Here is a 16,838-nt window from a genome sequence, read left to right on the forward strand (position 1 = left end):
ACAAATTCAGATAAATTGAAATCATGTAACTTTTCTCATCATAATACAATAAAAGTTTTTAAAAAAAAGAAGTCAGCCTAATTCTCTAGGGACTCTTGTTAGTTTAGTGGTCCCTCTCCATTATCTAGCTTCCTGTCTTATCTTGCCATTTGAACTTTCTTACCTGTTTACCACCATGATGTCATCTGTCCTGCTGTAATGTAACCAGGGGGGCTGTCATCAAAGCCAGTACAGGCTGTTTCAATGCTCAGCATCCAAAATTACAAACAAAATAAGCTTGTTTTCTTCATAAGTTGGCCATGCTCCATGTTACAATGTTACAATGCCCATGCTCCATGTTATAATAGTGTAAAAAGGACTAATACAGCTCCTGTCTGGAAACCCTATCAAAGAGATATCTCTAACTGTGATGGTTTGTATAAGTTTGGTTCAGGGAGTGGCACTATTAGATGTGACCTTCTTAGAGTAGGTGTGACATTCTTAGAGTAGGTGTGTCACTGTGGGCATGGGCTTTAAGACCCTACTCACCCTACTCCTAGCTGCCTGGAAGCCGGTCTTCTCCTAGCAGCCTTCAGATAAAGATGGAGAACTCTCAGCTCCTCCTGCACCATGCCTGCCCGGATGCTGCCATGCTCCCACCTTGATGATAATGGACTGAACCTCTGAACCTCTAAGGCAGCCTCAATTAAATGTTGTCCTTATAAGAGTTACCTTGGTCATAGTGTCTGTTCACAGCACCTATCCCTTCACCTCCAAGGCTATTTACTCAGTTACCAGCCTAGGGTGCTAGCATGAGTTAGAACTCACAGGTGTTTTTATACCCTGCCTGCATTTTTTGCTAGTTGTTTTCTCTCTTTGTCTGTGTGTGTGTGTGTGTGTGTGTGTGTGTCAGTATATGTTTGTGTTGGTGCACATATGTGTGCATGTGTATGGAGAAGCCAGACGTCAACCTCAGGTGCCATTTCTCAGGAGACATCACCATGGATTTTGTTGTTGTTGTTTGTTTGTTTTGTGCTTTGTTTTGTTTTGTTTTGTTTTGTTTAGAGACAGTCTCTCAATATCCAAACTCTCTGACTGTCAATAGAGCCCCAGGGACCTGTCTGTCTCTGCCGCCTCAGCTCTGGGGTTGCAAGTATGTGTTACCCAGCCTATATGTTAAAAAAAAAAAAATGTAGGTTTTGAAGATTAGAGACAGTTCTTCATGTTTTTACAGTTTGCATTTTACTGAGTAAGCAAACTATTCACCCAGGCACCCTAAAATGTTCCTTACTCAACTCTCTCCTCACCCCACTCTTAAACTGAGTGTGCTGTGTATGCCTTAGAAGCCTGGCTGACAGGAGACGGTGGGTCCAAAAGGAGAAGAAAGAGAGAGAGAGAAGGGAGGGGGAGAGAGAGAGAGAGAGAAAGAGAGAGAGAGAGAGAGATTGGCAGACTTGGAACTTGGGTGGGGAGCAATTGGTGAATATTTTGATATGGATTTTTAAAAATTATTTTAGCCTTTTGAAGAATATTTAGAAATAGCAATAAAACTAAAAGTACACATTCTCCATGGTCCAGAAACACCATTTCTTCAAACTCACAAAGTCCATACACTGGAGAGCATGTACAAGAGTGTTCACGTGGCTGGCGAGATGGCTCAGTGGGTAAGAGCACTGACTGCTCTTCCGAAGGTCCTGAATTTGGATCCCAGCAACCACATGGTGGCTCACAACCACCCATAATAAGATCGGACGCCCTCTTCTGGTGTGTCTGAAGACAGCTGCAGAAAAATTACGCCAGAGCGAGCAGGGCTGGAGCGAGGGGGCTGGAGAGAGCAGGGCGGCAGAGGTCCTGAGATCAACAGCAGCCACACACGTGATTGCTCACAGTCATCTGTACAGCTACAGTGTACTCATACACATAAAAATAAATCTTAAAAAAAAAGAATGTTCACAACATAGTTATGCAATGAAATACTGAAGACGACCTACACATCCGCATTTGTATCTACACACTGAAAAAAATATATCAGACCATAAGAACACTTCACTATAGCCAACTGCGTCCATACAAATGGCTCCCACAAACACAGAAAGAAAAGAAAGTAATTTGGAAAGAAGAGCATGTAACATACTACCCCGTCTATCCACAGGCTAGAAGCATGCAAAGCAGGCTATCCACTGTTTAGGAATACATACATGCAGCAAAAGACTCTAGGAAAGCCAGGGAGAGATAACCACCAAGCTGGAGATAACATCTGCCTGTGCCAGAGAAGGGTAGACGTGGAGGCATCTGTGGAGGTTTTAACTACTGACTGACTGACTGATTGACTGAGTTGTTAAATTATGAACTTTTTTTTTGAGACAGGATCTCACTATGTAATAATGGCTAGCATCGAGTTCATAACCTTCCTACCTCCGCCTCCTGATTGGTAGGATTACAGGTGCATACCACACACCCAATAGTGTTTTTTATATTTTGTACCATATGGCTGGTACCTAGGTTTTAGTTTATTATTCTTTGTACTTTCTGTATATCTCCAGGAAGGTGGCAACAGTTCTAGATGTTTCTGGAGAAATAAGGAGCTCTGTGCCCAGAGTTTGTTTCACTTCTCACACTTTTCTCATCCTTCGTCACTCAACGTAGCTCAGACTATCCCAGGTTTCTGAGCTTCTCCGAATCAAGGTTCATTTGGTGGCAAAGAGGTTTCCATGTGCCAAATCCCAACCCTGAAATGGCAGCAGCAGCACCACTAGGAATCATGCCAAGAAAGCAATTAAGAGAATAGGTTTCCTAGTAGGAGACATTACAGGAATCCTGGGCAAGTTCAGGGTGTGTTGATGGGCCCTTCAGGGACCATGGTGGTTGGTATCAGGAACATGCTCCCTACAAGGAACTCTTTGGGGCAAAACAAAGGGTTGTGTAAATGGCTCCCTGCCTCTCTAAGAGGCAGTCAAGTACTCCTAAAGGACACTGATGGGCAGCTGTAAGGAGCACCCTCCCACACCCCAGCCCACCCACCCCCCACCTGGCACACCTTACCAAAAGAGGGCACTCCAAAAAGTTAGCATCCTGACCACACTTCCCTGGGCCACCCAAAGGCTGTCCTTTCAACAGCAAACCTGCCACGTTTGCTGACTCTCTAGCTGTGAGAGAGGTCTTCCTGTGGAGACCACAGTCTCAGGGACTTGGTTCATCAAAACAGTTGGTCAGAGTCAAGGACTGAGGATCCAAGGCCCTATATTTTGTATGGGACTGTAGTAGTGTAGGAAGGGGACAGGGAAAAGCAAAAACAGGATTTGAGATGTATCTCTGACATCACCAGGCTCCCACCATTCACCAGAAATATCTTCTGTCCATTTTTCCCAAAATAAAATTTTTTTGTTGCTTTAGTTTGTTGTTTGGTTTTTGTTTTGTTTTGTTTGTGTTTTTCGGATTCCCATTTCTGGCCATCTCCCTCTGTTTTGTCCTTTCCTCCAAACATCTCTTTTTAGGACAGGGGCAAACTGTTCTGGCTCTTCCTTTGGAAATGCCTCCTATCTTCCTATCCACACTTCTGTCCGTTCTTAGAACTTGATCTGCATTACTGACCATAGCCCAGAACAAGACAATGGAAGGGCTTCCCAGTACAGCTCCAGGGGCAGATCGGGGTGGGGCAAATGGCCCAGGGCCTGGGATAGGCAGACAGGGTGAGAAAAGAGTGTGCTCTATGCATTGCTCTGCTTGGGATCCATGAACATTTCATTACAACCTTCTCAGAGCTGTGTGGCTAGGGAGGTGACACGGTGGCATCTGAAGGGCCCAAAGGGAGACTCGTTCTTCTGGGATTTGTTGCCAGGATTGCAGTGAGAAGGCTGACTCACCCAGGGAGGGCTGGGTACAAGCCAAGGATCAATGGAAAGACTCTAGGGTCATACACGATGCCCTTGATCTGCCAGCTCAGCCTGCTGGGGGCCTGCCAGGACTCACTAGGCAAGCAGAGCTTAGCTCGGGGAGTCAACACTATTATTCTGCAAACTATCCTGGCTTCTACACACACACACACACACACACACACACACACACCTCTTTACTAAGATAAAGATGCACTTTCTTCCTACAGACACATCACAAAACAAACTGTTCTTACCCCTCATCAAAAGTCAGAAAAATTAGGAAACTGCTCCTTCCTTCACTAGAAAGCTTAGAAACACACACAGCAGGCTTGTCTGGTCTGGAAGGCAGCTTTCATGGACACTTGCCTCCATGAAACCTTGGCTGTTCTCCTGAGACTCCAGGTCTGGTTGCACAGCGGAACCAAACCTCTTCTGTTTCCTCCATTGCTGACACCCCACCCCACCCCCAAAACCAGTTCACATGAACTTTACCTTAGATAAGTCCTGCTAGCAATTGCTGCAATGGAAACCAGAGGGCAAACAAAAATTACTCCCAAGAAGATAACCGTGTTAGGGGGTAATATTACAAAGTTGTTACACTATGAAGTTATTACAGGAATCAATTAAACTTAGGCATTGACCCAAACTCCTCAATGTCCTTTCCAGGCCCCTGGTAGCCTAGAGTCTTGTAGGTTCTTCTGGCCTTTCCCAGAACCCCTAAGTGCTGAAGCTCTGTGAAAACCTCCTGTCTGTCCTCCTCATCAGCAAACCTGAGGGGATTGTCTAGCTCGTGGAGAAATTAGTCCCCATGGCTTTACTCAGCCAGAAAGTCAAAAAGACAAAGCCATTTGTAATAGTCAGAGTTCTCTAGAGTCACAGAACATAAGGAATTTATTGTACTGACTTACAGTCTGCAGTCCAACTACCCCAACAATGGGCAGCTGTGAATGGGAAGTCCGAGCAGCTAGCAGTTGTTCAGTCCCAGGAGGCTGGTTCTTTCAGCTGGTCTTCTGTAGAAGCTAGAATCCTGAAGAGGTAGGATCCAACAGATGTGCTGGCAAGTAAGTGCAAGCAGGCAAAAAAAAAAAAGTGAGCCTTCCTTCTTCCCTTGTCCTTAAGTAGGCCTCCACATGAAGGTATGGCCCAGATTAAAGGTATATATCACCAGCCTGGATTTGGAACTTGCTTTGTCCCAATCTGGCCTTGAACTCAGATCTGCTTGCCTCAGTCTCCTGGGACCAAAGGCATGTACTACTTTGGCTGGGACTAAGCTTTTCATGGCCACTATGCCTCAAGATCTGGATCAAAAGTGTGTGTCATCCCATGTCGAGATCCAGGTGAGAAGTCTGTATCTTCCAGCCTCAAGATCTGGATCACAGGTGTGCCCTCCATTTCTGGATTGTAGTTCATTCCAGATATAGTCAAGTTGGCAACCAGGAATAGCCACCATACCATCTATTTGTGATCCCAAACTAAAATAAGATAGTTACCAACATCTCAACCACAGCTGTGCCTAAAGGCCAAAAGAGCACCAAAGTGCTAGGCACCATAAAGGATGATTCAAACTACGCTTCTCACTTTGAACATAGGAAAGGAAATTCTAAGAGAGAACCTCAGGTTCTGGGCCAACTCAGGTTTCTGAATGTTTTGAGGCATTTGTTGGTTTATTTGTTTCTTTGTTTGTTTGTTGTATGAGACCTATTCCAGGCCTGCATATTTGCTGAAACTGTCAAACCAACATGGAACTAGAAAAAAGTAGATATTCTACCAACACAATAAATCTTTTCTTTAGGAAACAAAATTTTCTCCTAAGGTGAGTATCCGAAAGTCCTGTATAATGGACTATGTATAATGGACTCATCCCCCACCCCACCCCCACCATGCCACCAAATACAGACCAAGAGGTCCTCTCTAAGGTCCCAGCCTGGGGCTGGCAAGATGGCTCAGAGGGTAAGAGCACCGACTGCTCTTCCGAAGGTCCTGAGTTCGAATCCCACCCAGCAACCACATAGTGGCTCACAACCACCCATAATGAGATCTGACACCTTCTGTAAGATTCATGACTAGTTATTCCATCCACCACTCACAAACACTGGGACCAGGGTCTCTTTGTTAGCATTGGTTGGCTTTCTTCTTCACACAGGCAGATTCTCATGACACTGCCCCTTTGCTTTTTGGCCTAGGCTCTACCTCAGGATCATCTGAGACTTCACGAAGTCGGGTGGGGCTGCCATCGGCACTGTTGTCTCCAGCACCCACCACAGCATGAAGAATGTGTCCGTGGATAAGATACAGAGACATACACAAGATGCAAGTTTTAAATATATCCAACTTTATTAGGAGTCGGCCGCTGTCACCTCAGCAGCCAGCTCCCATGTATACACAGTATACACACTCAGCCAGTTCCCAGACCCTCTCATCCTTCTGCAGTACACAAAATGCAAAAGAATCAAACCCAAAGGGAACTCTAGCAACAGTATCTAGAGTCTCTAGGAGCCGACTTCCAAGCTGGACTCCTTCCAGCCCCCTCCCCAACATGACGAGGTCCATGAGAGGAGAGTATTTGGGTCTAAGTCCTCCAATCAGTGCACACAATAGGCAGAAGAGACTAGGGGATCCCTAACCCAAAGTCTTACTAGTCCATAACCCAATGAAGATGGTTCTGGAGACCCCAGAATGTCCTTCTCCATAGGTGTGAGACATCACTTTGACTTTTTATTTCATCATTTGAAACCTGTGCCTTCCCCTCACCTCTGCTCAGCACTAGTTGACAGAAAATATTCAAAAGCAAGACAAACTTCCCAAGTTGTCTTCGTCATAGTTCTTTTCAAAAGAAGAAATTTTAAAACAAAAATAAAAATTATTGTGACAGAAAAAAAGTGTGGACACCTGGCATGTGTTAGGAACAAGAGTGGCCATCCCCCCTTGAAATGACTTGTAAAACAGCTGACAGCAATGCTACTCTGCTAGAAGCCAGTCACCTAAGTAAGGGCACCTCACTGCCCACCACCCTTTCTACCCAGCCCAGCAGTACCTCTCCTCACAGGAATAGGATGCACCAAGCACAGGGCATCATGCTCTCACCAGCTAGCAAGGCTCCCCTTCAGCCTCAGGCCTTGGGGACCTTTTGTCACTACAGCTCTGAAGTACTCATTCTTTCCCCCTCATGATGTCCTTCGCCAATGATAGCAGCCCAGTCTCAGAGGGTCACATGCCCTTCACCCACTGTAGGAGCTCTGTCCTAGGTCTCCAGCCCAGAGATAGACCAGGATTAGAATAACAGGCTAGAATAGCAGTTCTCAACCTGTGGGTCACAATGCTTTTGGAGGTCAATCAATCCTTTCACAGGGGTTGCCTAAGACCATCAGAAAACACAGAAATTTACATTAAGATTCATATAACGGTAGCAAAACTAGTTATGAAGTAGCAATGAAAATACTTTTATGGTTAGGGGTCACCACAACAATGAGGAACTGTATTAAAGGGTGCTGCGTTAGGAGGTTGAGAACCACTACTCTAGGAGCTAAACTTCCCCACTGGCTAGTATGTGGATTCTGACTACTAGGGAACATGCAAAAGGACTGACAAAGACCCTCATCCTCCACAGTCAAGACAAGGGTTTTGGTCTTGTCTCCATCTGGCCCTCCACTGAAATCCTGGATATACTGATGATGCTTTGAAGATGTCCTATATACACTGGAGTTTCCAGATCTTCAAGAATTACCCTACTATAAGAAATGCCTAGATTTTTTATTTCACTGTCATGTCTACAAGAATGACAGATGGGTCTCCAGTAGTCCCAACTACTGGAGTATATTGATTCTTAGTGTTTCCTAAAACCTGATCCCAAGGAACCTGAGGAAAAAGACACCCTACCCTACTCTGTCTTCGTATTTAGAGCCCCAGCTGATAGTCAGGCTGTGGGAAGCAGGAAAGCCATGAACAAACTCATCTCCATGGCTGGGCACGTCCAGCTGAGACTGGTGAAAGCACCAGGTTACTTCTGTCCTAGAGAGCATGATCTGAGGTAGCAAACAATGAACCCCGTTTACCTACCAGAGAGGTGAAGGCCGGGAGACGTAATATAGCATGCCCACAGGAGACAGCAGGAGCTGCCAGAGTAGAAGGCTAACTTGCCAGCACGTGGGTGCTCAGCACCTCACCCTCCCAGGCACAACCACTCCCCCTCAGTTGGTACAGGGCTATGGTCACTTTGGAAAGTCCCTAGGGCAGTGCATTGTCTTCATCATCAGCCTCTCTTACATGTTCCTCTCTAGATGACAAAAGTGTCAGAACTCCTTTTTCACTATCCCAGGATGGCATTCTTCCAGGTCAGACCCCACAGCTCAGCACCTACTCATTCTAACCCTACTGAGAGGAGAACCCTCTAGGGCTTTTGTGTTCTCTGCTTCAGCCACCAAATCATCTCCCCTTTGACGTGGCAAGGATCTATTTGTCATGGTTGCTTTCTCTTGATCAATAGGTTGTTCCTGTAGTTTCTCTGGCTGCCTTCAAAGCCTCAGGGCCCACAGCAATGCTTCTCCAGCTGGTCTAATGATCCTGGCCATCCAGGTTACAAAGTGCTAGTCTTTCAAGGAGGACCAAGATGGATGATGAGCAAACAGGGAAACTGTGCCCAAATGAACCCAATATCATTGTCCCTTTGGCTTCCAGTAACCCCTGAACAGTTTTACTCTTAGGTCCACATCAGTTAGAAAGAAAACACCACCAGACCCCTGCCTTGTTCCGGGACAGCTCGGAGCTCCCCTGGGATCACCTGAGGGTGCCAAGCTGCATGTCATGGCTCTTCCAGCAGCCTGTGACCTCCCTTATGGGGGCCAAGGTCCCTGAAGTTCTGCCTGGAAGGCACCCAACTTCCAGGTTCCTTAGAAGCTGGCCTTCAGCACCTTCTGCCCAGCACCCATCTGTTGAAGCCTCTCCCCACAACTGGGGCTGAGGAGCAGGGCATGAGGTAGGTAGACTGTGCATTCGTTAGCTTCCCCCTGCCCAGTCCAAGGAGGAAGAAACCTCTCGCCCAGACCCATGGTCCTTGTTCTAGATGTGAGTGACACTGTGACACAGACCACTGGCCGCTGTCCTCTACTCCAGCTGACCATAGCACCAGCACAACAGTGGGTGGAGAATAAAGGAATAGAAGAGACAGTACCCCTCAGCAGGGTCTCAATACACAGAAGTCTAATTCCTGGGGCTTGCGGCGTAGGTCACACTGGTCCCGAGCCAGCAGCCTGCCTCCTTGACCCACACACTTGAGTGGACGTCTCTTAAATCCACGGCCACAGCTTTTAGAACAGGGCGACCAGTTGCCAAGCTCCCAGGTTGGGCAGGGTTCCCCACAGGCTCGCTTCTCCACTGGCCGATGGTCTACATCACAAGCAGAGGCTCCTTGCTGCCGTGGGGAGTCCTGGCAGTCCACTGCTCGCTTCTGTAGGCCACTACCACAGCTCACCGAGCAAGGCCCCCAGCTGCCTGCCACCCAGCGCGCAGGAGGCCTGTTATCTGGCTGCTCTACTTGGTTGGAAAGACTGAGAACACTGTTGGGCAACACTGGGGGACCCCGGGGGTCCTTGGAGCGAGTGGATTTGTCTTCCCGAGGCTCTTTGGGCAGATAGAAGGAGTAACGCACACGGGGCGGTGTCATCTTCCCCACTGACAGGACCTCCACGGTTAGTGGCTCCAGGATGGGTCGAGAAGCCTGCAGGCTCTCCACCGCAGTGCCAGTGCCACTATAGCGTAGCACACTGCCCTTTACCACCAGATCCCGCTCTACAGCGGATACCACAAAGTGCCCATTGAGCAGGTATTTGCCTTGGCTGTTCTTCAGGGCCAGGTAGTTGTCATCCCCAATGAGCCCCTTGTAACCACGCTGGCGGATGTCAATGCTGGAGGCGCCTGCAGGGATGGCCACTACAAAATTGTAGCCATGCCTAGAAGAAAGAGATTGTAGGTTATAGATGCCTGAACTAATGCCCTTTGTCTCCTTCATCGTAGTAATTGATTGTGGGTTTGGGATACGTCACAAAAACGATGGCAGAGTGCAAAGCTGATTAACTAACACCATCCAAGCGTCAAGGAGACAGAAAGCTGAAAGCTAAGCCTGAGGTAAGCTGAGTGACTAGGCTGTAGGACCTTGCGATCTTTTTTGTCTTCCTGTAAATTTGTCTTCTTGGGTAAATCTAAAGTATAATGAAAACACAAGTTTGAGCCTACCACACCCCCTTGTCTCTCTGTTGGTCTTAGATAAGTCTCAGTATCTCTAAGTCTGTTTCCTCGCCCACTAAAATTCTTGAGCTATAGTGTGTTGGCTACTTTTATGTCAACTTAACTCAGGTTAGAGTTATCAGAGAGGAAGGAGCTTCGACTGAATAAATACCCCCGTAAGATCAGGCGGTAGGCAAGTCTGTAGGGCATTTTCTTAATTAGCAATTGATGGAGGGACCAGCTAAAAATAGAGCTCATAACTACACACACCCCAAAACTGGTGGGGGTAAGGGGTGTAAAGAAACCCATAGAACATAAATAGCAGAGCATAACGCTTGACACAAAGGACTAGATAGGCATCAGCTATTGAGTGATAGCCAAAAAGGAGTTAAGTGCACAATGCTCAAGTCCAAGGTTGGTTATTGGATGCATTCAGGGTAATGACCTTGGAGTCAGAGGGTCAGGTGTCTTGACTCAGGTACCAATTCCCTTTAAGTAAGTTAGCTAGTTGCTATGGGTTCCTGCATCCTCATTTACACTGGGTGTTAAGGCTCTATCAAGTTCCTCTAATTCCCCATGTATCCACCCCTCTGTATGTCCCTCAGAATAACAGCTTTAAAAAAAAAAAAAAAAAAAAACCTTCATCTGCCTCAACTGAGCTCTGAGAAAAGGAGCCAGGGAACCTCCCTGTGCGTCACCCCTAGGGGCTCAGTAGAAGATGCCATGTCCAGAGAGGACAGTCCCACTCCAGAAAGATCATCTGGCCTTTCTAACTTTAGCACTTAGACCCAAGAAAGGCAGGACAGGATCTCAAGCAGGACAGGAACCTGGAGGCAGGAGCTGATGCAGAGGCCATGGAGGGTGCTGCTCACTGGTTTGCTCAGCCTTCTTTCATAGAACCCAGGATAACCATCCCAAGTGCCTGGGCTCTCCCCCATCAATTGCTAATTAAGAGCAGGCCCTTTAGCCTTCCTTAACTCCTGATTTTATGGGGGGTATTTGTTCTACTGAGGCTCCTTCCTCTCTAATAACTCTAACTTGAGTCAAGTTGACATAGAACAAGCCAGCAGTGTAGCTCAAGAATGCTAGACAGATGCTAACAACATTTCCATCTCCCTGAATCTCATCTTCTGTTGAGACTTGTTTTCATGTATTCATCCTGGTATTCATCTTTATTTGCTGGATGGATGGGTGGGTGGATGGATGGATGGATGAATGGATGGACAGGCAGACAGACTGACAGATGGACGGACAGACGAATGGATGGATGGATACATAAACACATGGATTGATTATCCTCCCAAAAAGAGTATGAGTGGCCAACAGTGATAGTATGTGCATTCTTACATTCACTCCACTCTAACCCAAGTTTTCAATGCCTAGGAGTAACTCCACTTTCACCACCCCACCCATTCCCCTTGCCTGTGCCCTCCAGGCCCCAGAGCTTACATAGGCTTGGTGAAGAGTCCTGTCACCCTCTTGCAGCTCCTATTGTCTCCACCACACACGCCGCATTTGTCAAATTTCTTCTTGGAGCCCAGGTTCCCATCACAGCCAGCCTTGATGCACTTGCCTTGGACACAGACGGAGGTGGAGTCAGGAGTACACAGCGTACCATCCACCACCTGCAGCATTCCAAAACAAGAAGAGGAGAGAGGCAGCTCAGTGAGATGCTCCTCTGAAGGCTAGACACTGCCTGGTCCCCTGTCCTTGAACACTCACCTTAGGTGCTAGCACATAGAAGTAGCCAGTTCCATTGGCTCGGCAGATGAGCTTACACTTGTCACGTGGTGACACGCCTGAGTACTTGGGTACCCATGCCACAGCTAAAGTGAGCCGGTTGGTGCTGTGGTTGTAGCCATTGAAAGCCTCACATTGCTCTTCCCGGAAGCTCTTGCCAGAGGCTGGACAGGGAAGAAGCCCATAAAGACAGCTGAAAAGAGGAGCCAAGGAAGGTACAAAAGACAGCACCCTCCCAAGGATGCCCGGCTCTAAAAAGCTCTTTGCCTCCATGGCAGTATGGTAGTCATCCCCTACCTCCCAAGGCTAAAGCATCCTGGAACCAAAAGACACAGGATACAATAAGACATCCCATAAGCAATGTGTATCTTTTCCAGTAATCTAGTCTCAAATCCTCTCTCTAACAGGTGTCCTGAACGTTTTGGGGGGATGATGAACCCCTCAGCAGCCTATTCAGTTTCTTCTCATTACATTGTTAAATACCTTACACAAATCACATCATTAACAAGAATTATATTAATTTAATAACTACTGGTATACTTTGAAACATACATCTGGTAGATGTATTCTTTGTAATGCATTAAAAAAACAATATACAATAACGACGCAAATAATTTCGGTGAATTTGAAGTAAGGAGAAGCATAATGGTTCTCTAAGAATTCTTCAGCAATTGAAGTACCATGTAGAAAAACATTCATAGTTTCAATTGATGGCAAAGTCACATTTCTACTGCCACTGTCCTTTGTTGCCTAAGTGAAGGAAATATTGGGCTTTAGATGAAAAGATTAATTTACAAGTGCTGAGCTGCGTTTGGTAGTGCATGCCTTTAATCTCAGATCTCTATAGGCAGATCTTTGTGAGTTCAAGGCCAGCCAGGGATACACAGTGAAACCCTGTTTAAAAAAAAAAAAAAAAAAAAATGCTGGCCGGGCGGTGGTGGCGCATGCCTTTAATCCCAGCACTTGGGAGGCAGAGGCAGGCGGATTTCTGAGTTCGAGGCCAGCCTGGTCTACAAAGGGAGCTCCAGGACAGCCAGGGCTATACAGAGAAACCTTGTCTCAAAAAACCAAAGGGAAAAAATGCTAAATTTCTAATTTGAGGGGAAACTAAGCTTTAGATAGAAGCATCATTGAAAATTAAAATGTAAAAATTTCCCACCAAGTTTATGGACTCTGGATTCCTTGTTAAAAAAAAAAAAGTAATGTAAAAACTATGAAGACTTCTAAAGACCCACCACTCTAGTCAATTAGTCTCCCAGTCTAAGCACAAAAAAGCAAACACTTGCTGAAGAGATGGCTCAGTAGTTAAAAGCAGTGGCTGCTCTTCCAGAGGTCCTGAGTTCAATTCCCAGGAACCACACATGGTAGCTCACAACCATCTGTAATGGGATCCGATGCCCTCTTCTGGTATTACTCATATATATAATAAATAAATAAATCTTTAAAAAAAAGAAAAAAGAAAATAAAAGATAATAATAAAAAAAAAAAAAAAAGCAAACACCTTTGCCAAAGTTGAATGGTTAACGGAATGATGCCAAGGGGAGTTTGCACTTTTCTCATTCCAGCTCTTTCCTGGGAATTAGGATCCTGACTGCAGTACTTATGACCACAAGTGACCTCCAGGCACATGGCCCAGAGGCCCAGGCTACTGCTGCCCTGTGTCTCACCTGAGCTGGGGCAGGGCTCCAAGTTGCAAGATCGGTATTTCACTCTTACTCCCTCGCAGTACTTTCCACCGTTGGCAGGGGTAGGGTTACTGCACTGTCTCCGGGCCAGCTGCACACCCCCACCACAGGTGCGCGAGCAGGGACCATAAGGCTCCCACTTGGCCCAAGAGCCGTCCACCTGTGTGGAAGAGCAAGTTACACTACTGCAGAGCCAGGTGACACACCCAGCCCCTCACCTACCGAAGCTCCCAGAAAAGCCCATCCGTTCCCAGCCTACCTTATTAGAATGAAGTCCATGAGATAAAAAAGAGAGGAAAGAAGGAGGGAGGAAAGAAAGAGAGAAAGGAAGGAAGGAAGGAACGAACGAATGAACGAAGGCAGGCAAACAATCTGTTATGTTCAAGATCCACCCAACACTTAAATTGATTATCAGCAAGCACTAGCTGTTCCCACTTACAAATGAGAGTTCTGAGAAGAGACGTCTTAGGTTGTGAGCCCAGGGATCCCAGCTTTAGCCAAACCCCCTAGGTCTCACACCCCACCTGCACGAAATGAGGCCAGAAATACTTAGATCTGAGGTTGGATGGCAGATTTCAATTGGGTGGTGTGGATGAGAGCCTCTGGCATGCCTCCATGAAGGATTTCCTGTGTGCAGTTAGTGTAACCACAGTAGTCTCCAAACCTTGGTCAGGTGCAAACCACCGGCCAGGCCAATACACAATGTTGCCATGGGTGTTCAAACACTTCTATGTATAAATGTTTTATAGTCTGACTTTTTGTATCAAACCGAACTGATTTTGACCTCCATCAGGAGCTGCCTATAAGAAAGTTCAAGCCTTGCTAATGTTTGTGCTGGAGAGAATGTGTTAGGGAGAACAAAGCAACCCCAAGCCACTGTCCAGCTTTGGGATAAATTACAAAGTGAGTTTGTGGTCGTTCGTTGTCACTTGTTCATAAGAGGAAGGAGAGATTTCTAATCTTCGCGGTGTTATTTGTAGGATGCTTAGTGGAATGGCAAAATCTCCCCTCCTGAACACGTCTCAGTTGGGCATGGAGAAGCAGCTGAGCTGTACAGCCGGGCAATACCACTGACACACACAGAGTGTCTACAGCATGACCAAACTGCGTGGACATATGCGGGAACCACTTGAGTGAAGAGTCAACACTCCCTCCTTCATGTTCTGAGAGTCATCTCTGTGTCTGTTCTTCCCCTATCTGAGATCCTCTGAAGCCTGCATAAATGTAACTGACAGCTAAAGTGCTCTCTCTAAGGTCAGCAGTGACCATCTGAAGATCAAGTGACCATGTCCAGGCCTTCTTATCTCAGCCTCTCTTCAGTATACAACACTGTACCTGCAGCTTCTAAATCAAAATCTATTTGATACAATTTTTCCATCTATTTGGGCAAAAGCTTTCACCGTGAGCCTTCCATTCATTCATTCATTCATTCATTCACTGAATATTTGCTGACCTCCTGACACTAGGTGCAGCAAGCCCCTGCCCTAAAAGCCACTACAGCTCAGCGAGGGGAACATAAAACATGAGCTGGAGTTTGTGTGTATCTGCTGGGGTTAAAAGTAGGTGGCAGTAGTGGGAACAGAAGCCTTTGTGTAAGAGGCTTCTGGGTTCCCAGACACACATCTGCCTAAAGGAACAATGGGTATGAGCCAGGTAGGTATGATGGAAAGAGCATTCATTCCAAGCAGAGGGAGCAAGGGCTGTGGCTAAGAAAGGATGTGCCCTACATAGAGGGTCCAGGGTCATCACAGCAGAGCGAGCAGGAGGCCAGAAGCGGCTGTGGAGGCAAAGACTAAGCTGTCTCCCGCCACATTGAGTATAAAGGCCCTGTAGGGTGCAAGCAGGAAAGTGGCAGAGTCTAACTCCTATTTTAAACAGATTCCACTGGCTGCTCTGTTCATGGCAGTCTGTAAGATCAGAAACACAGAGGAGCCGCTGTGGAAAGACTGCCAAATTCCAGGCAAGAGGGAATGTGGCCTGGAACGGTCTGACAGCAAGGAAGCAGTGAGAAATGAGGTTCTGAGTCAATTCTGAGCACAGGGTCGATGGGAACTGCCGAGATACCAGATGTTAAGTGTATGAGAAAATGGGTGTTGGCATAAACAAGTGGAAGGTACAGTTGCCAAAGCAGGTTTAGGGGATGTGGTGAGGAGCCCATTTTTATAGCTGCCATGTTTAAAATGTTTATCAGGTGTCCAAATGGACTTGCCAAGATTCATTTAAACATAGAAGTGGTTCAGGGATAGAGACGTGGCTCAGCGGTACACAGCTTATGTAGTGTGTACGAGGCATGACACCTGAGGTTGACCTATGCCCTCCACATGTGTGTTACTGCCCTTCTGAGTCTCTGGGGTTTTTATTTAAACTGAGACCCGTGAGCACAGTTAATACATTTGACTCTAGCCATATTCACCTAGGTAGGCACACATGCAGAGAGAGAACTGAACTGAGACAAAGTGGTGACTAATCTAAGAGACTATGACACAGAGAGATGGAGAGGGGTCAAAGGTGATTTTTGGAAATCATCTGCAGTCTCTCAGCACAACAGGGAAGAAGTGGAGGTCATGAGAAGGAAGCAGAGAAAGACAGTTATGTGAGAAACTTTAAGTCCAGACTGAAGAATTGCTGGAGTCCAAAACACTGGATAGAAATAAGTGGGACAATATGACACCTGGATAGACAGATGTTGTGAACAAGGATGCTGAAGGAGTCCCTCAAGGTTGCAGTCACTTATAGGGTGATCCACTGGGCTTTGGCTGAACAAGGTAATATTCCCCATGACAGGGGACTAGACTTCAGTCTCTCTGGCAACCTGAGTTATATTTTGTTTTCTCATCATGAATATTTCTTTAAGTCCCAAATTTAGATTTGTTCTGGTAAGTAGGTGCAGGTTTGGTTAACTATGCATTCTCAGGTCACAGAAAAGAATTTTGAGAAAATAATTCTGTACCATACCCATTCCCAGACAATGGATGGGTTAGGTACTTAGAAAACGTTTATTTGTAATGTTGTCATTTTGCACCCAACCTCTGCACTGTGCCTTCTCCCAAGCATGGACAAGGGTAGGAGAGCGGCACTCATCCCCAGGGTCAAGGGTGGTCTTTTTGCTCCTGCTGTAAAAGTTCAGACGCCTTTGCTTCCCTAACACAAAGCCTAAAGAATATAAACTCTGAATGGCATTCGAAGACTTGGATGCTGTTAGCCCAGATTAATTGCTAGTCTTGTTTTTCTGGAAGGAAACATTTGTTCAATTATATTTCCTCTTTAAAAAAAAGAAAAGAAGAAGAAGAAGAAGAAGAAGAAGAAGAAGAAGAAGGAGAAGGAGAAGGAGAAGGAGAAG

At 46.3% G+C, this 16,838-nt stretch overlaps 1 protein-coding gene across 2 annotated transcripts in view; it reads right to left on the reverse strand.

The window, feature by feature from the left end:
• Positions 1-6,163: 6,163 nt before the first annotated feature.
• The window catches only part of Adamts15 (ADAM metallopeptidase with thrombospondin type 1 motif 15), a 24,479-nt gene continuing 13,804 nt past the window's right edge, over positions 6,164-16,838 (reverse strand). For both annotated transcript variants that reach the window (XM_031344658.1, XM_031344659.1), the window contains exons 5-8: positions 13,481-13,658; positions 11,796-11,977; positions 11,523-11,698; positions 6,164-9,799 (exon numbers count right to left, since the gene is read on the reverse strand). In XM_031344658.1, coding sequence (XP_031200518.1) covers positions 9,025-9,799; positions 11,523-11,698; positions 11,796-11,977; positions 13,481-13,658 — 1,311 coding nt within the window. In that variant the 3' untranslated portion in view covers positions 6,164-9,024. The remainder of the gene's footprint in view (positions 9,800-11,522; positions 11,699-11,795; positions 11,978-13,480; positions 13,659-16,838) is intronic.

Source organism: Mastomys coucha, unplaced genomic scaffold (assembly GCF_008632895.1).
Source record: "Mastomys coucha isolate ucsf_1 unplaced genomic scaffold, UCSF_Mcou_1 pScaffold23, whole genome shotgun sequence".
Classification (NCBI taxonomy): Eukaryota; Metazoa; Chordata; class Mammalia; order Rodentia; family Muridae; genus Mastomys; species Mastomys coucha.